The sequence below is a fragment of the Anser anser genome (assembly GCF_964211835.1).
Source record: "Anser anser genome assembly, chromosome: 1".
NCBI classification, from domain to species: domain Eukaryota; kingdom Metazoa; phylum Chordata; class Aves; order Anseriformes; family Anatidae; genus Anser; species Anser anser.
Window position 1 is genome coordinate 102,083,572 of NC_139720.1, and position 14,047 is coordinate 102,097,618.

The window sequence follows — 14,047 nt, forward strand, 5'->3', positions numbered from 1 at the left end:
GCTGTGAATAAGGGAGAAGCCTGCAGAAATATGAATAGATAGTGTTTTATTCTCATGATGGTGATCACCTTGCTTGGCTTCTGTGTTTCAGCAGGGAGTCCCATATCCCAGGGCTGAGCAAGAAGATGCCTTCAAACATTTTTCATGTTAACAGTCTGCAGGTCGTGAAGAGGCCACCACAAGAGTTATTCCCATGTCAGAGCCTTGCTGTGAAAAACATGAACCTCATTTCCAGCTAGATTTTGTTTTTAACTTCGAGCCACTGGTTGTCGTAATGCTCATCTACCACAGCAGAGAACCTGCCGGTGTTTTACATCTTCTCATTCATGGGGAGAAAATATGAATGACAGATCGCAAATGTAAGAGCATGAAGATGGTTGTATTGGATCAGACCGGTGGTCTCTCTAGTCTGGTGCTCTGCTATAATGTACGATCCTGATGTACAATCCTGAAGATGAGCCAATGAGAGACAAGACATATATAGGAGCTTCCTGTAAACCAGAGTTGAGGACATCCTGAGCTGGCAGTCATACCCAGGCCATTATATTCAAAAGCCAGTGAAGAATTGATCCTCCGCAAATTACCTAATCTCTGTTTGAACTCATTTATACTCTTGACCTTCATGGCATCCTCCAACAATAATTCTACCATCTATATGATGTGTAAAACGGGTTTCTGTTTATTTGCACTAAACTTGCCTGAGCTCACCAGTAGTACTTTTGGATTAGGTAAAATACATCAAACTCCTCAAGCCCTGTACGTCTGAAAGCAAGATTTCTAGTCCCCAAGTCAGGTTTTATTTTTGTATCACCCTGCTAAATCCTTTTCCATTTTTCCACATCCTTTTTGAATTATGGACACATTCCAGTAACTTGTGCTGTAAACAGAGGTAACACAATCTGTTCGTTCTTGGAGATCCCATTATATACATCATGTTGTCAAGTGCCTCCCTCCCTGGAGCCTTTGCTTCCCAGGATTCAACATCTTGTTCTGGAAGTGTGATTCCCATACTTTGTTACCCAACATATAACCTTATGTTTTAATGCCAAGTGTGATTTTACCAGGGGTCCATAGTTGCTTCCCATTAACCTTGCCAAACATGAAGTGTACACCACGCCAGGAGAGACAGTCACACCTGCAGAGCTGTGAAGCCCTCCTAACCACATTTTGGCAGCATGAAACAACCATGGACACCAGAAATCATTTGGATGTTGAACAAATCATGTGGCAGCCTAGCACTGGAATCTCAGAGAGAGTGAATTTCAGGGCCGCTTTCATTTCATCAGCAAAGGCTCTAAAGTACTTACATGGGACACAAAAACATTGGCCACTTTGTCTTAAACTCTCACGCACACTGTACAGCCAGAGAGGGTCCTTTGGTCTCTTGTGGCTTTCTGAGAAAAGCCTGACAGAGAAGCCAGCAGAGTGAATGGTGCTCAGCGTGGGTCATTCACCTCCCGGAGAACAGGAGCTGACATCTGCAAACAAAAATTCCTAGAACCAGGAAAAATGGTAAACTACACCAACGCCCCAAAAAATGAGCTTAAAAATATATATTCCTCATGTGACCTTAATTGCTAAATTGCTAAATCCCGTTGACTAACTCCTGGCAGAACATCCTTTATTTTTATGAATTTAGTTTATTGGAGCTACATCTTGAGAACTTAGATCTCTCCCAGACCTCGTTGTGACATGGGAGGTCCCACCCCAGTTGTGAATTTATTACATAGGTATTTGGTTACAGCCTTTTTTGTCCCAGCCTCCTTTGAGGATAACTAAGAGCCAGTTCTATCTCCAACAAAAGCTGTTTTATGCGCCATAATGGTAGCAGAGCCAGCAAGGTGTCTTTGCACTGGTGAGGGCTAGCCATAAGCTGGGCTTTATTAACAAAAATATATCAAGCAGTGATCAATCCCATCTTCATGGCACATTGAAACCACATCTGCAATACTGTGAGATGTTGACGCTCTGGGTGGTGCAAAACCAGCAAAGGGCCCTGAGGTGGTTGTGGGATGGAGGACATAAATAGGGGTGTTAGTTCAGCCTGCAGGAGAGGAGGCCAAGGGGGAGCTAATTGCTGTCTGCTAATACCTGAAGGAGTTTAGAGAGAAGACACTGCCAGAGTCTTCTCACAGGGGCACAGAGACGGGACAAGAGACAAGGAGCACAGTTTGCGACAAAAGACCTTCATACTTCACAAGGAAAAGCCTCTCTTGTAAGGGTGTTTCAGCAGTGGAACAGGCTTTCAGAGATGCTGGAGAATCTCTGTGCTTGGAGATGTTTGGGATTTGCCTGGGCAAGGCCCCGAGCAACCTGATCTCGTTTTGGAGTTACCCTGCTGGGAGCAGAGGGTTGGCGTGGAGACCCACAGAGGTCCCTTCTGTATTAATCCTTCTGTGATTCTGTGACTAACAAGTGGGCTGATTTGATTTTGTATTTTTATTTAGTGGGGCAGTAGGGGCAATCTTATCAAATGAGGCAGGCTGCTACCTGCCATGAGGTGCCAAATGGGGAAGAAATTGAAAAACCAGCTCAGCTGCCACCACACTCCGAATTTCAGTCTATCACACAGCCATGTTAATCCAGTGTAAATGCAGTGTTGCAGAAACAGGCGAGCCCATCTTTCCTTTCATCTCTTTCCTGCCGCCTCCCTTTTGTCAACATTGATGAGCATCAGAGAATTGACCCAGTTGAAAACTAAACCATAAAAAAATAAATCCATTTTGGTTTACAATGAACCCTTTCAGTTTAAGAATGCACCATCTCCCTCCCTCGCGTTGTTCAAAACAAAGTGGTTGGCGATCACCAAAGCAGAGAAACTTTATTCTCTTTATCAGTATTCTGAAGCACTGCTCTACTCCCCTTCTCTGCTGAGCCATCATCCACATGAACCTTCCCAGGAGCTGCATTCTTTTGCAAATGATTTTTCATAGCATCACACGTTCCTTTAGTTACCCATCTTCTTCTATCTCATTCCTAGCTTTCCTACTAAGGAAAAAAAAAAAGCATGTTTTTTATTAATAAGTGGAATTTGCCTGTAGCCTTCAGAGCTCCAGTGTACCATAAACTACAGGCTCATGTTCTCCTGGCATGATGCTCTGTCGAAACACAGCACATGGACCAAATCTACTTTTTCACAGTTCCTCGGGACACGTGTGACTAAGCCTATAGCCAGACGCCCTCTGTGATCTGTGCAATGCTCATCCCTCAGCATCCGAAACATTTTCAAGGTGCCTCTTCTGTGTCAGAGACCCACGCTACTGCCTAGAGTAAGACAGAGAGAGGATTTGAGCCCCATGAGCAGCAGGCACATCCTTCTGTAGCAGTGTTTCTTTGAGGAGCATAGTCGCTGTATTGTCAGTTGAAAGCAACAGCAACCTTGGGGATCTGCGCCTGGCATATCTGGATCAGCCTCTGTCTCTTTTGGCACCCACAGAACCATCGCTGTTATTCCATCACCCACCTCCACTGTCAGCGTTACCCTCTGGGTCGCAAACCCACATCTTGTGGCATCATAGATATCCTTTAACTAGACATTGGCCAAGGTGCCGATACCCATCACCATCTCTGTAGGTAGCTGTGAATGTCCAAAGAGGATCCAGCAGCATCCCATCTCTCTTCCAGGAGGGATCTGGAGCACTTTTGAAAGACCACAGATTTACACACTTCTCCACAGTTAATGCTGACCAGGTACGAGGTGTTAGCTGCTAGCTGTTGCTGTTAGCTCTGGGCAAACAGCAATCAGGACATGTTAAATGAGCTCCTTTTTGGTGAACACTCAGACCAGCTGATCTCAAGTCGTGCGGCTGATATCACAGTCTTCAAGTCACAGCACAGCTTCTTAGGTCAATTAAAGTCTTCAGATGAACCATAAACCACCTTAAAAAGTCAGCACAAAGCAGAAAATTGCGACCAGCCTCAGACTTGGTGCTACAAGGACCAAAACATGAAAGTGGAATCACTCAGAGAAAAACATGATATCACAGAAATCTGGAAATGCAACGGAAAATTCCTTCAGCAAGATTAACTCAATGATACTGCAGAATAGTGTTTTCTATTTCTCTTTTTCTTCACATAGGTAGTTTGCAACCATGCAGCATGCCAAGCAAGACAAGAAAAGCAATGTGTAAAGGCTCTGAGTAAGGTGACTGCAGGTAAGTCTGGAACCTGGCTGAAGCCTTTGAACGCCTAAGACAGACGAAGGAGGATTTAGTGAGCTGGGCTTCTGTGCCCCAGGTTTGGGTTACCCCAGTCGTAGCCTGCCCCTTGTCTCCCACAGCTCTGCCCGAGTCCCACACCCTTCTCTATCAGCTGCTTTTCTAGTCAGGCTGGAGGACACCCGGGAGAAGGTGTCCCCATGCTGATGTTGCTCTCACCACTGTTATTTGTGCGGTGGGGTCCTGTTCTGGGAGATGACGAAAATGCCATTCAAGGGAGTCAGCATTTAAAGTGTGTCGTTAGGCAAAGACGTCACAGGTGTCTGCTAAAGATAGCCTGGTGCTGAGTAAAAATGTGCCTCCAAAACCTTCATTTCACAACATGCTCGCTCAGCATAACAGTCCCTCAGCCCCAAACACCCCTTGGCGCCAGACAGATCCTGACAATGCCTTGGGCTCTCCACCAGCCCCCTGTGGCCGCCTCTCTTGGGAAGCGGGAGCAGCAAGAGCATGTCGTCTTTCTCCCTTGCTGGTTCCTACGAGAAAGAAGCATTTCCTAGAGCACGGGCATGGCTTCAGCTAAGGGTGGTTTTGGGGATTGGTGGGAATTGTACAAGGAAGCTGCTTCTAGGAGTGAAAAGTGAGGCGGGACGGAGAGGTGAGCAGGGAGCTGTGTGTCCCTAGAGCAGCGGCAGGGGAAGGGGAGCAAATGGCAGCGTGCTGCGGAGCTGTACGTGTCGCCCCACCATGCTTCCATCTCTCTGCTCTCTTTCGTCTTCACCCACACGCTCACACCATCCTCACACTGCTGATTCAAAGGAAAGAGAAGTTGATGCTTTCTGCTTGGACTGGGCACCACAAACTGTTTTTTTTTGAGCAGGAGGAAAAAACACCTCCCGCCAACCGCCACAGTTTCTCCCCCCTCTTCTCTCCTCCCTTCCTCTCTTGTGCGACCCCATGGGCTGTGTAACGCAGAGGGCACAAAGGGGTGCTGAGAAGTTTTCCCCCCCCCCAGGGAACATCAAGGATCGCAGGGTTGTGCCAGGTTCCCACACACTGATCCCATTCCTCCGAAGACCAAAGGGCTGCGTGTGATAACAAAGAGCCGTCACCACAACAGGGAGCTGCTGAAGTGAGGCACATGGTTTGGTCTCTTTTATCCTCCACCCAGCTGAGGGAAGCTAGAGAGCAAGCAAGGATCCTTCAACAGCAAAGCGGCCACATGAGTCACCTCCCTTCCCTCACCCCCAGGAAAAGCCCCAGCCCAGCCCTCGGGGACGAGCAGCTGAGGGGCTTGGGTGTCTGACACCCGTCACAAAAGGTTGATTAAGCCTGAAAGAGTCAGAGCCAGTGGGTTGCTGGAAAGTGTGAGCCACGACAATGGGGGTTCTCAGGCAAAAGGGGCCCCGAGATGAGGCATAGGAGTGGAAACATACTAGCCTGTGCAAAGCCCGGCGTGTGAGCTAGGTGGGAGCTAGAACAAGCCCCCTCACTGCACGAGTTCAGGTGGGTTTTCCCCAAATCTACTGGAGGAGAAGGATCTCCTCCTCACACCCCTCGCAGTGTCACAGCATGCAGCCCCTCCTCAGTGCTGTTGACTTCTCCTGTCTGCTCCCACCATGGTCACTTACATGTGGATGACCCTCCCCCATCTCCTCAGACCACCTCAGCTTCATCCCAGCCTTCCCCTAGGCTCTGGGCTGATGAGTGACATGTAAATCGCCATAGACCCTTTCCTCGCGCTGCCTGCAAACTGAGAAAAAGGCAAGAAATCAGCACATCTGTGGGATGAAAGAAAGCAGGGAAGGGAGGAAACCAGCAGGAAAAAAAAAAAAAGGAAGAAAAAAGAAAAAAGAAAAAAAAAAGACCAACATGTTCTGAAAAGCCCTGAAACAATTAGAGAGAAGCCGTGAGAGGCGGAAAGATCAAACCAAAAAAGGTAAGAGATGAAAGAAAAACATGAAGGGCACTTGCTGGGAAGTGCCTTCTACACTTTTTCCACTGTCTATGTAGAAGCAAAACTTGTAAGAAAAACAACAGCGACCAAAAGAATTTCCACTAAAAGATGCTTAGAGTGGTGTCTCTGGTCCCTCCCTCCTCTTTCTCGCTGGCTTTGTCTCTGCCTTCACGTGCCTCAGACTTAACACTGGTTTCTTGGTCGTGACGCATCTTAGCGATATGAGGAAATTAGCTGCCCACTTGCAATATAAGGGCATCTAGGGAAGTACCTAGATCAGAAAGAGACAGAGATCACAAGAGCAAGCAAGCCTGGCCGACCCCCACTCAGTTCATTCACCCACGCCAGCACCTCGCCATTTGTCCATGCCTCATTTTTTGCTGAGCCCTTAAAGCTTCGGACCCCATCGAGCACGGATCCGAGCGGGAAGACGTTGCCTCTCGCCTCTCCTGGAGGCCATCATGAGGCTGGTGTCCCTGGTGCTGTTCCTCACCTTCACTCTGCCGGTTTTCAGTGGTAAGAGGGGCTGAAGGTAAAAGGGAGGGCAGAGTAGCTGGGTAAGCTCAGTCTGGACGTTTGTCCCTGACACATCTGTATTATTTATCTTTTATATTATTTATATTTATTTATTTCTATCCCCACTGTAGATGGTTAGATATCACCCCCTGCTTTGTGCCTCCCACCCTTTGCTCAGACCTCCATCTCGTTACAGCTGGCAACATCCTCCCAGGAGCAGCAGGCGGGGAGCAGAAGGTGTGGGCCAGAGAGGGGAGTTCAGCTGTGCTGCCTTGCTACCTGAGCCCCAGGAAGCAGGGGAAGAGCTGGAAGCAGCTGTCTGACTGGACATCTGTGCTGTGGAAGCGCCACGGGGGAAGGTACGCCCAGGAAAAAACTCATCGTGGGGACGGGGGAGGGTGGGGGACCCTCTGAGCCCCCTTGCTCTGCCTCCACATCCCCTCACCTCGCCTTGGCTCCCAGGACGCAGCCACTCACTCCTCCCTCTCGCAGCGCCCACCAGGAGCCACATGTGGTGCTGGAGGTGGAGTACACTGGCCTCAGGAAGACGGCTCTGCCCATGAGGCCCCGGGTGTCGGTCCAGGACTCCGCCTTACGCAGCGGCAACTTCTCCCTGCGAATCGACCCCGTCAGGAGCGGAGACGCTGGCCTGTACGAGGCGCAGGTGACGTACAACACGGAGGTCCAGAGCTGCCAGGTGGAGCTGGGGATCGTTACAGGTAGGAGAAGATGGAAACCCCGGAGAACCTTGATTTTAGTACCAGGGAGGCTGTAAGGGAGGGGTAGCAATATGGGCAGCAGCCCCCTGAAAGCGCACGGCATCCTGTTGTCTGCTCTCGGCCCTGGAGAGAGGGACAAAGCTAGGACAGGAGGGGCACAAAAGAAGGCTTGGTGGCCCTCTTCTGATCAGTTTCCACTTCCTCCTTTCTCTTTGTTGAAGTAACCCTCAGTCCACCCAGCCCTGTGGTAGAAAGTGATCCTCTCCTGATGAGCTGCAACTCTAGCCACCGGGCCGGCTTGGTGGAGACACGCTGGTTCCACAACGGGCGCCCGGTCCCCACCTCCAAGAATTTCTACTCTTTGCATGGGGCTCTCTCCATCCTCCGGCCCTCCATGAGTGACTCAGGCTCCTGGCACTGCCAGCTCAGATACTCCGATAATGTGATCGTTTCTGCCACGCACGACCTGCAAATTTTAGGTAAGCTCAGCCTCTACGTTGCAAATCCAGCATCTCCAAATTGCTTCCTTTGGTGTGGCCACTGGCCACACCACCAGCTTCAGCTTCCCAGCTCTCATCCTGTCCTCAATTCACAGGTGGAGCTCTTTCCAGCCATCGCTGGAAAGAGAATTTAGCATTGTGCTCTCTCTCACTCAGGTTTCGATGGCCCAGCCAACCCTGTGGTTTATGCCGCAGCTGGCTCTGCAGCCGAACTGCCATGCACCCTGAGCTATCTGCCCAGTGCTTTTGGGATCAGTGTGGTGGCGGCTCACTGGAGCCACCTTGCAGGAGGACGCTTAAAAGATTGGGTCGTCTCCCAGAACCAGAGCAGCAGAAGCTTCCCCCTTCGTCTCCCTGCAGTGGGGCCAGGCGATGCAGGGCGGTACAGTTGTGCAGTCCCTGTTGGCAGCAAGACAATGAGGAGGGATGTGACCTTGGCCGTGGTTACAGGTGAGAAGAGAGACAGGGATGTGCATCATCCCTCTGGGGTCCTTCTCTGATAAATCTTCTTGTGCATCAATGCACTGAGCGTGGGTTGTTCCTGGTCATGGGTTCCAACCCCAGGGTGGGAAAGAAGGGCATTGCATTGCACTGGACTCTGCTGAAAGCAGTTTTTTTTTTTCCTGGGTAACTCCATTACTCTTCTTGAAGACTGAGGAAGAAAAAGAAAACAAATTAGAGGAGGTAATGAAGGAGGGGTGTAATAGAAGGAGGAATGAGGAAGAGGTGTGGACCAGCCTGCTGTCTTTCCTGACAGTAGCTTTTTCCTTTTCTGCAGTCACCCCAAGTATCCCAGGACCAGTTTCTGAGGGGTCTCACTTGCTGCTCATCTGCAGTGTCACACACCTCCAGGGGCACGAACGTTTCCAGTGGAAGCACCTCAGCTCAGCCCCTACTAACAAGAAGCTGGCTATGTCCGCCTCCCACAACCTCAAGGACCACAGATCCCAAACTGGCGCTAACTTGGACATACCCCAGGTGTCACAAAAAGATGTGGGCATCTGGGAATGCAGTGTATATGGCCCAGAAGGCAGACTGGGAGCAGTGGAATATGGGCTGCAGATCACAGGTACCATCTCCTGCACATCTGTAACCAATCCCTTCTTCTCATCCCATTCAATTGCCTTGTCATTTCTTCTCTCAGTCTCACCCCACCCTTCTCCCCTTTGGCTGCTTATATCCCATCTTAGTGTCATCCTATCTCAGCCCTCAGTTCCTCCTGCTGCTCCTTCCAGTTCCCTGCATCCTTTTTCCAGTTTGCCTCTCTTTGTGCAGTCCTAGTCTTGCTCCAGTGCAAAATCAACCTTTCCCTCCTTCCTAACTGTGCTTCCCCTTCATAGGTGCCCAGGTCTCCAGACCTCCCACCATCTTCAGTGGGCAAGTTACTTTTGGGCTCACAGTCACCCTCTTCTTCCTGCTTATGGTCTGTGTTCTGGTTCTGGCCCTACAAAAAAGGGTAAGTGTTCATCATCCCATTTCTGTTATTTTTTTCTGTATACCACCCCTTGGTTGACCTTCCCCTGGGTACTCTAGAGCCAGAAATGGAGTGTCTTAAGGACAAGAGAGCAGGAGGATCAACTGGGAAATGTAGAAGGAATGGGACTCAGGCAGCCTGCTGAGGGTACATGGATGTATGGTTGTATCCTGAGCATCACCAGGTCTGGCTAATTCCAAGGTTTGTCCGGTGCAGGTTAGGCACCTCTGAGGAGTGGTAGGAACCCCTAGGGGATGGCCGCAGCCCAGCCTTGAAGAGTTCCTTGTTTACTCTTGCAGAGTCGAAGCCACGCTATGACAGAGAAGGGCTAATTTCCAGGCTTTCGTAGGTGTCCTCTCTCTTGTTCTTTATCTGGATGCTTTGATGTAACAGTCTCCTGTCCCATACAAATGCCTGCTGGTCCCCAGACCCTGATTCGATGCAGGTCTGTTGTTGCTGGCTCAGCACTTCGTCTCAGCTGTGTGCTTCCGGCAACTTACTGCCCTTCATTTGTTCAGCTTGTTCCAGTTCTCCTTTTCAGAAAAGTGCCTTGCTTTTATTGACCAGTCCAGAACTGATACCTCCACTGCATACGACTGAAAAAAAAATGCACAAACAAATCACGCAGTTTCTCTGCATTTTTCATACTGTATCTCTGCAAATGAATTACATGGTCAGATTCTTGCATCAGAACTTCCCTTTGCTGATGAGGAACTGCTCTCATGAGCAGCTGTGATGTAGCTGCCTTTCACCTAGCTTCTTGGAAAGGGCCCACCGTGAAAATCCCCTTCCAGTGCTGAGGGGGGCCCAGGGCTCAGAGCAATCTCAAGTGGGGGCGCTTGCCCCAGCGAGGAGGCTGGGTGACTCGAGCCTGCCCCGAGCTAGAGGAGGGACATAACAACAGTGACGCAGATTTCCAGCAAATCCCTGTGGCTGGGAGCTGAAGCATGCGGCATCAGAACAGAAGCTAGATGGGCTTTGAAAAAACACCACGAGCAGTGCCAGCGCGACTCATGACTGGTTCTTTGTCATCCATTCTTAATCAGCACTGATGGTAAAGGGTAGTCTGAGGGAGAAATCCACAGTTTCTGCAGGTCCCTGGGTGACTCTTTAGACTGTGCAAGGTGGGATGAGATGATCAAAACCCCCCTTTCTGGCCTAAAACCTTGGACAGGAACCTTTTTACAGTGTAAATGTAAATCCTCAGCTAGCAGAAAATAGGATACCTGTGTGTCCAGCTCGGTTAGCTTTAACAGCTCTAATCCAGCCAGGACATTTACCACCTCAGAGCACTGGTATATGCCCTCATGGCCTTTCTTTGCCAAGTAAGCAAACCTTCTCTGTTGCAGCACAGGTCCTCCATCCACTGATAGCCCTCAGGCACTTCTCTGCACATACTCCCTACTCGGCTCATCCTTTGTGAGAATGCAGATAAGGTTGAGAAAAGCTATTAGCTCTTCTCTCTTTTTTCTCCCTGTCTTTGCTGGCAACCTCTAAGACTGCATTTGCTCTTCTTGCACTGGTTGTACAGCGGTGGCTTGCAGATATCCCTTCATCAGCTTTTGCCAACACAGTAGGCATTCCTGTTCTGATCTCCAGAACCTACCAAGATGCACTTGGTACTGTTTCATTTCATTCACCGTCATTCACCTCACTGTTGCATTCTCCTAAAATATCTGGGGTTGGGTAACATTTTCACCTTCCTTCTTCCAAATGAGGCTCCTCATCTTTGTATCATCTACAGAATTCATTGGTACTTTCACACTCTCTGTGCCATTAATGACTGGTGCCACAACCAAGCTTTGAAGACCTATATTCACCTTTTCTACAAAGGCTGGCAGAAACTTACCAGCAAAATCTCAGTCCCTCCCTCTTAGATCAGATCACACCTACAATGCCATTCTAGTAATCTCGTTTTCCAGTTGTATTCATTGTCTGTGTGGCACCATATACTTTATCACCACCAGGAACTATGAGATCCACTTGTTTTCCAATGTCTAAAAAGTCTCTTGTTAAAGCAAGATGTGAAAGGGAGGTCTGTCTTTAATTGGTTCTTATCTCATTTTGCACAGACCTTTATGCCTCTAGTTATTCTCTCTGAAAAGGTACTGTAAGATCTGTCATAATGACAACAGCCTGACCATTGCCAAGATCATTCTTAGATATCCTGCCTTTGCTATTCCTTATGCCTATGACACCATAGAGAGGATAGCGTTGAGCCAGTCTTCCCCAGAAGAAGCTGCATATTTTCAGAGAGCAGGTATGGGGCTCTTCCCTGACCCAAGGTGTGAATGGGAGCCTAGTGGGTGACAGCAGTAGGATTATGTTTTCCACGGCAGGGGGAAGCCCAGACTTGTGCCAATCTGTGTCCCTCCAACACCTAATATTGTCCCTTTCTTCTCTTTCAGGCACGCCTTCCAGCTTCCTACCCAGCACTGGAAGGGATAGTTGCAGTCGCTGTGCCAAATAAGAAGGATGTGGAGGAGAGCCAGAAAGAGACAATCCAGCAAACTGAGTGCTGATGGGAGCAGGGACACTGGGCCTGGTCTGCATGGGAAGATGAAACTCTGTGTGCCACGCTGCGGAGAGATGGGCACCATGCATGGGCACCCTCCTCTGAGGAGGGTCTAGGGATGGCATGAACATTGCAGGAGGCCACAGGAGCTCTGCACCTTCAGGGGGGCTGGAAGCTGCATGCCTGGGCAAGATGAGAGTCACCGCTGCAGTAACGGGACAGGCAGCACAGATGCTTTGGAGCTGTTGGAAGTATTTGAGCCAGTAGCTATCATCTGCTTCAGTTTCACTTCTCTCCCAGCCTTTGCTCCTCCTTCGTGCCCTCTCCCACAGCATTTCACTGCTGGGACGCTCACACACAGGAGGTGGCCGGAGCCCAGATCCCTGGCAGCCAGCTGGTGTTTTCTCCCCATGCCCACTTTCTTCTCCCTCTCCCCTGACTGCCCTGCTCCAGCATTCATTCAGCGGTAGAGGGGACCCCACAGAGGACTGTTCACGTTGCACATTTTGCGCATTTTATTTTATTAGAAACTCATTTGAGAACATAAAATAAATGTCGGTCAAAAAACTCTCTGGCCCCTGTGTGTGCTTGTGGAGGATGCCTACTGACGGTGTGGGGTGAACCTCTGCCTGTGTGAAGCAGCTTCTGAGGACTTTGCTACCTTCTCTTTCTCTTTCAGTTTGGCTTAACTGAAGTTGACTGTTAATTTCTGACATTTTAATGGCGGGGAAGGGGAAATTAAATGCCACCGGAGAAGAAAGAATTGAAGACTCAGCCTCTCCTTTTTGCTGTGCTTCCGTGTTTTGTTTTGTTCTGGTTTTCCTGTCTGACTCTCCCTGTTCATTCATTCATTTATTCCTTCTCTCAGTACTCACATTTTCCTCATTGATGTTAGGGCTCTCTGTCATTCTCCTCAGGCTCAGGATGTACTTACTAACGTAAGAGTGAGTCCACCAGATCCCATCTCCCATGGCCATCAATGTGTTTAGGTTTCATCTAATTAGAGAATTTTCCTCACCTCCACTCTGAACGGTCACGGGGGACTGGAATATTGCTCTCGAACGAGCATTGGATGTTAACCCAGAGGAAAGGCTCACTAGTAAAAAGTAACACAAATACCTTCTCCCATGTGGGTCACCAGTATGTGGTTGCTCAAGCAAGGAGGCATTGGTACACAAATTAAGCTCTCTGTTTAGGAAAGGATTATTTTCTTGACTTGAGTAGAGGACTTCACTGCCAGGCCATCTTTTTGTTATTTAAGCAGGCAACTGAAGAGGCCTTCTTGCTGTGTGTCTCACCTTCCACAGGAAGGTAAAAGTAAGCCAAAGCCTAGTATATATTTTCCCTCCAGCTACATGACTTTGGGAACAGTGATGCTGAATTTCATTTGCCTTCCTGTTGTTGAAGAGAACAGCTTTCTTAAGCGTCTCCAAAGCTTTTGTCATTCTTTTGCCTTCTGATGTATTTAAATAGCTTCATGTCATCTATACACTTAGCCTGTTCCTGCTTACCTCCTTGAACACTAGTAAATCATGCCTTAAGTCAGGTACTGTTGGCCCCTTGCTGCCTTTGACAGCTGAGTTTGGTTACTCCTTGCTTCCCACCACTGAGCTGGCTTCAGGAGCACAGCAGGGCTTTCTTACCTGCCCCTGTGCGAGGTCAGTCCACTGCCCTGGTTAGCCCCGTGGCTCCACAGGTGAGAACTCTTCAGAGATGCAAAACTCAGGCTAAGCACTGGATTATCTACAATAACTCAATTATTCTTGCCTCATGAATCTTCACCGAGAACTGATGCCTGGAGCCAGTGTGACCAGATACACAATTATGTACAGTTATGTGTAATTATGTGCACATACACAGTCATATGTGGTTACGCTCTAAGACCTGAGCATGCAGTAGTCATAATAATCATTATAATCACTATAATGATTATAATACCTGTCTTGCAAATACTTTATAGTAGAGAGGAGGACAACAGTGGCTGAGATGTATAGTCTGTGCTGGTTAGGGTGACACCATCTACAAAGGCTACAAGGCCTCAGACATGGCTGTATTTATGCCAAATATAAATTCCACCAGCTCTGGGGTGCCAAGAATGATATCTGAAGCCTCACAGATGTTGCAGCCTTAAGCACTACTGGCAAAATACAGGTACCAACAGAGGTGACAAGCGTGGCCATTGAGCTGTTTTGTTTGACAGACCAAGGAA

At 48.9% G+C, this 14,047-nt stretch overlaps 2 protein-coding genes across 2 annotated transcripts in view; one reads left to right on the forward strand and one right to left on the reverse strand.

Annotated features, from left to right (window-relative positions):
* The window catches only part of PHB2 (prohibitin 2), a gene marked incomplete at its 3' end in the record, with an annotated part of 171,503 nt that overhangs the window by 6,904 nt on the left and 150,552 nt on the right, over window positions 1-14,047 (reverse strand). The gene's annotated exons all lie outside the window — the stretch shown is intronic.
* LAG3 (lymphocyte activating 3) lies at window positions 5,537-13,534 on the forward strand. The gene is made up of 8 exons (XM_083820217.1): window positions 5,537-6,630; window positions 6,827-6,989; window positions 7,123-7,349; window positions 7,571-7,828; window positions 8,006-8,299; window positions 8,628-8,918; window positions 9,190-9,305; window positions 11,732-13,534. The coding sequence occupies exons 1-8, from the start codon at window positions 6,576-6,578 to the stop codon at window positions 11,843-11,845; spliced, it is 1,518 nt and encodes a 505-aa protein (XP_083676343.1). The 5' UTR covers window positions 5,537-6,575; the 3' UTR covers window positions 11,846-13,534.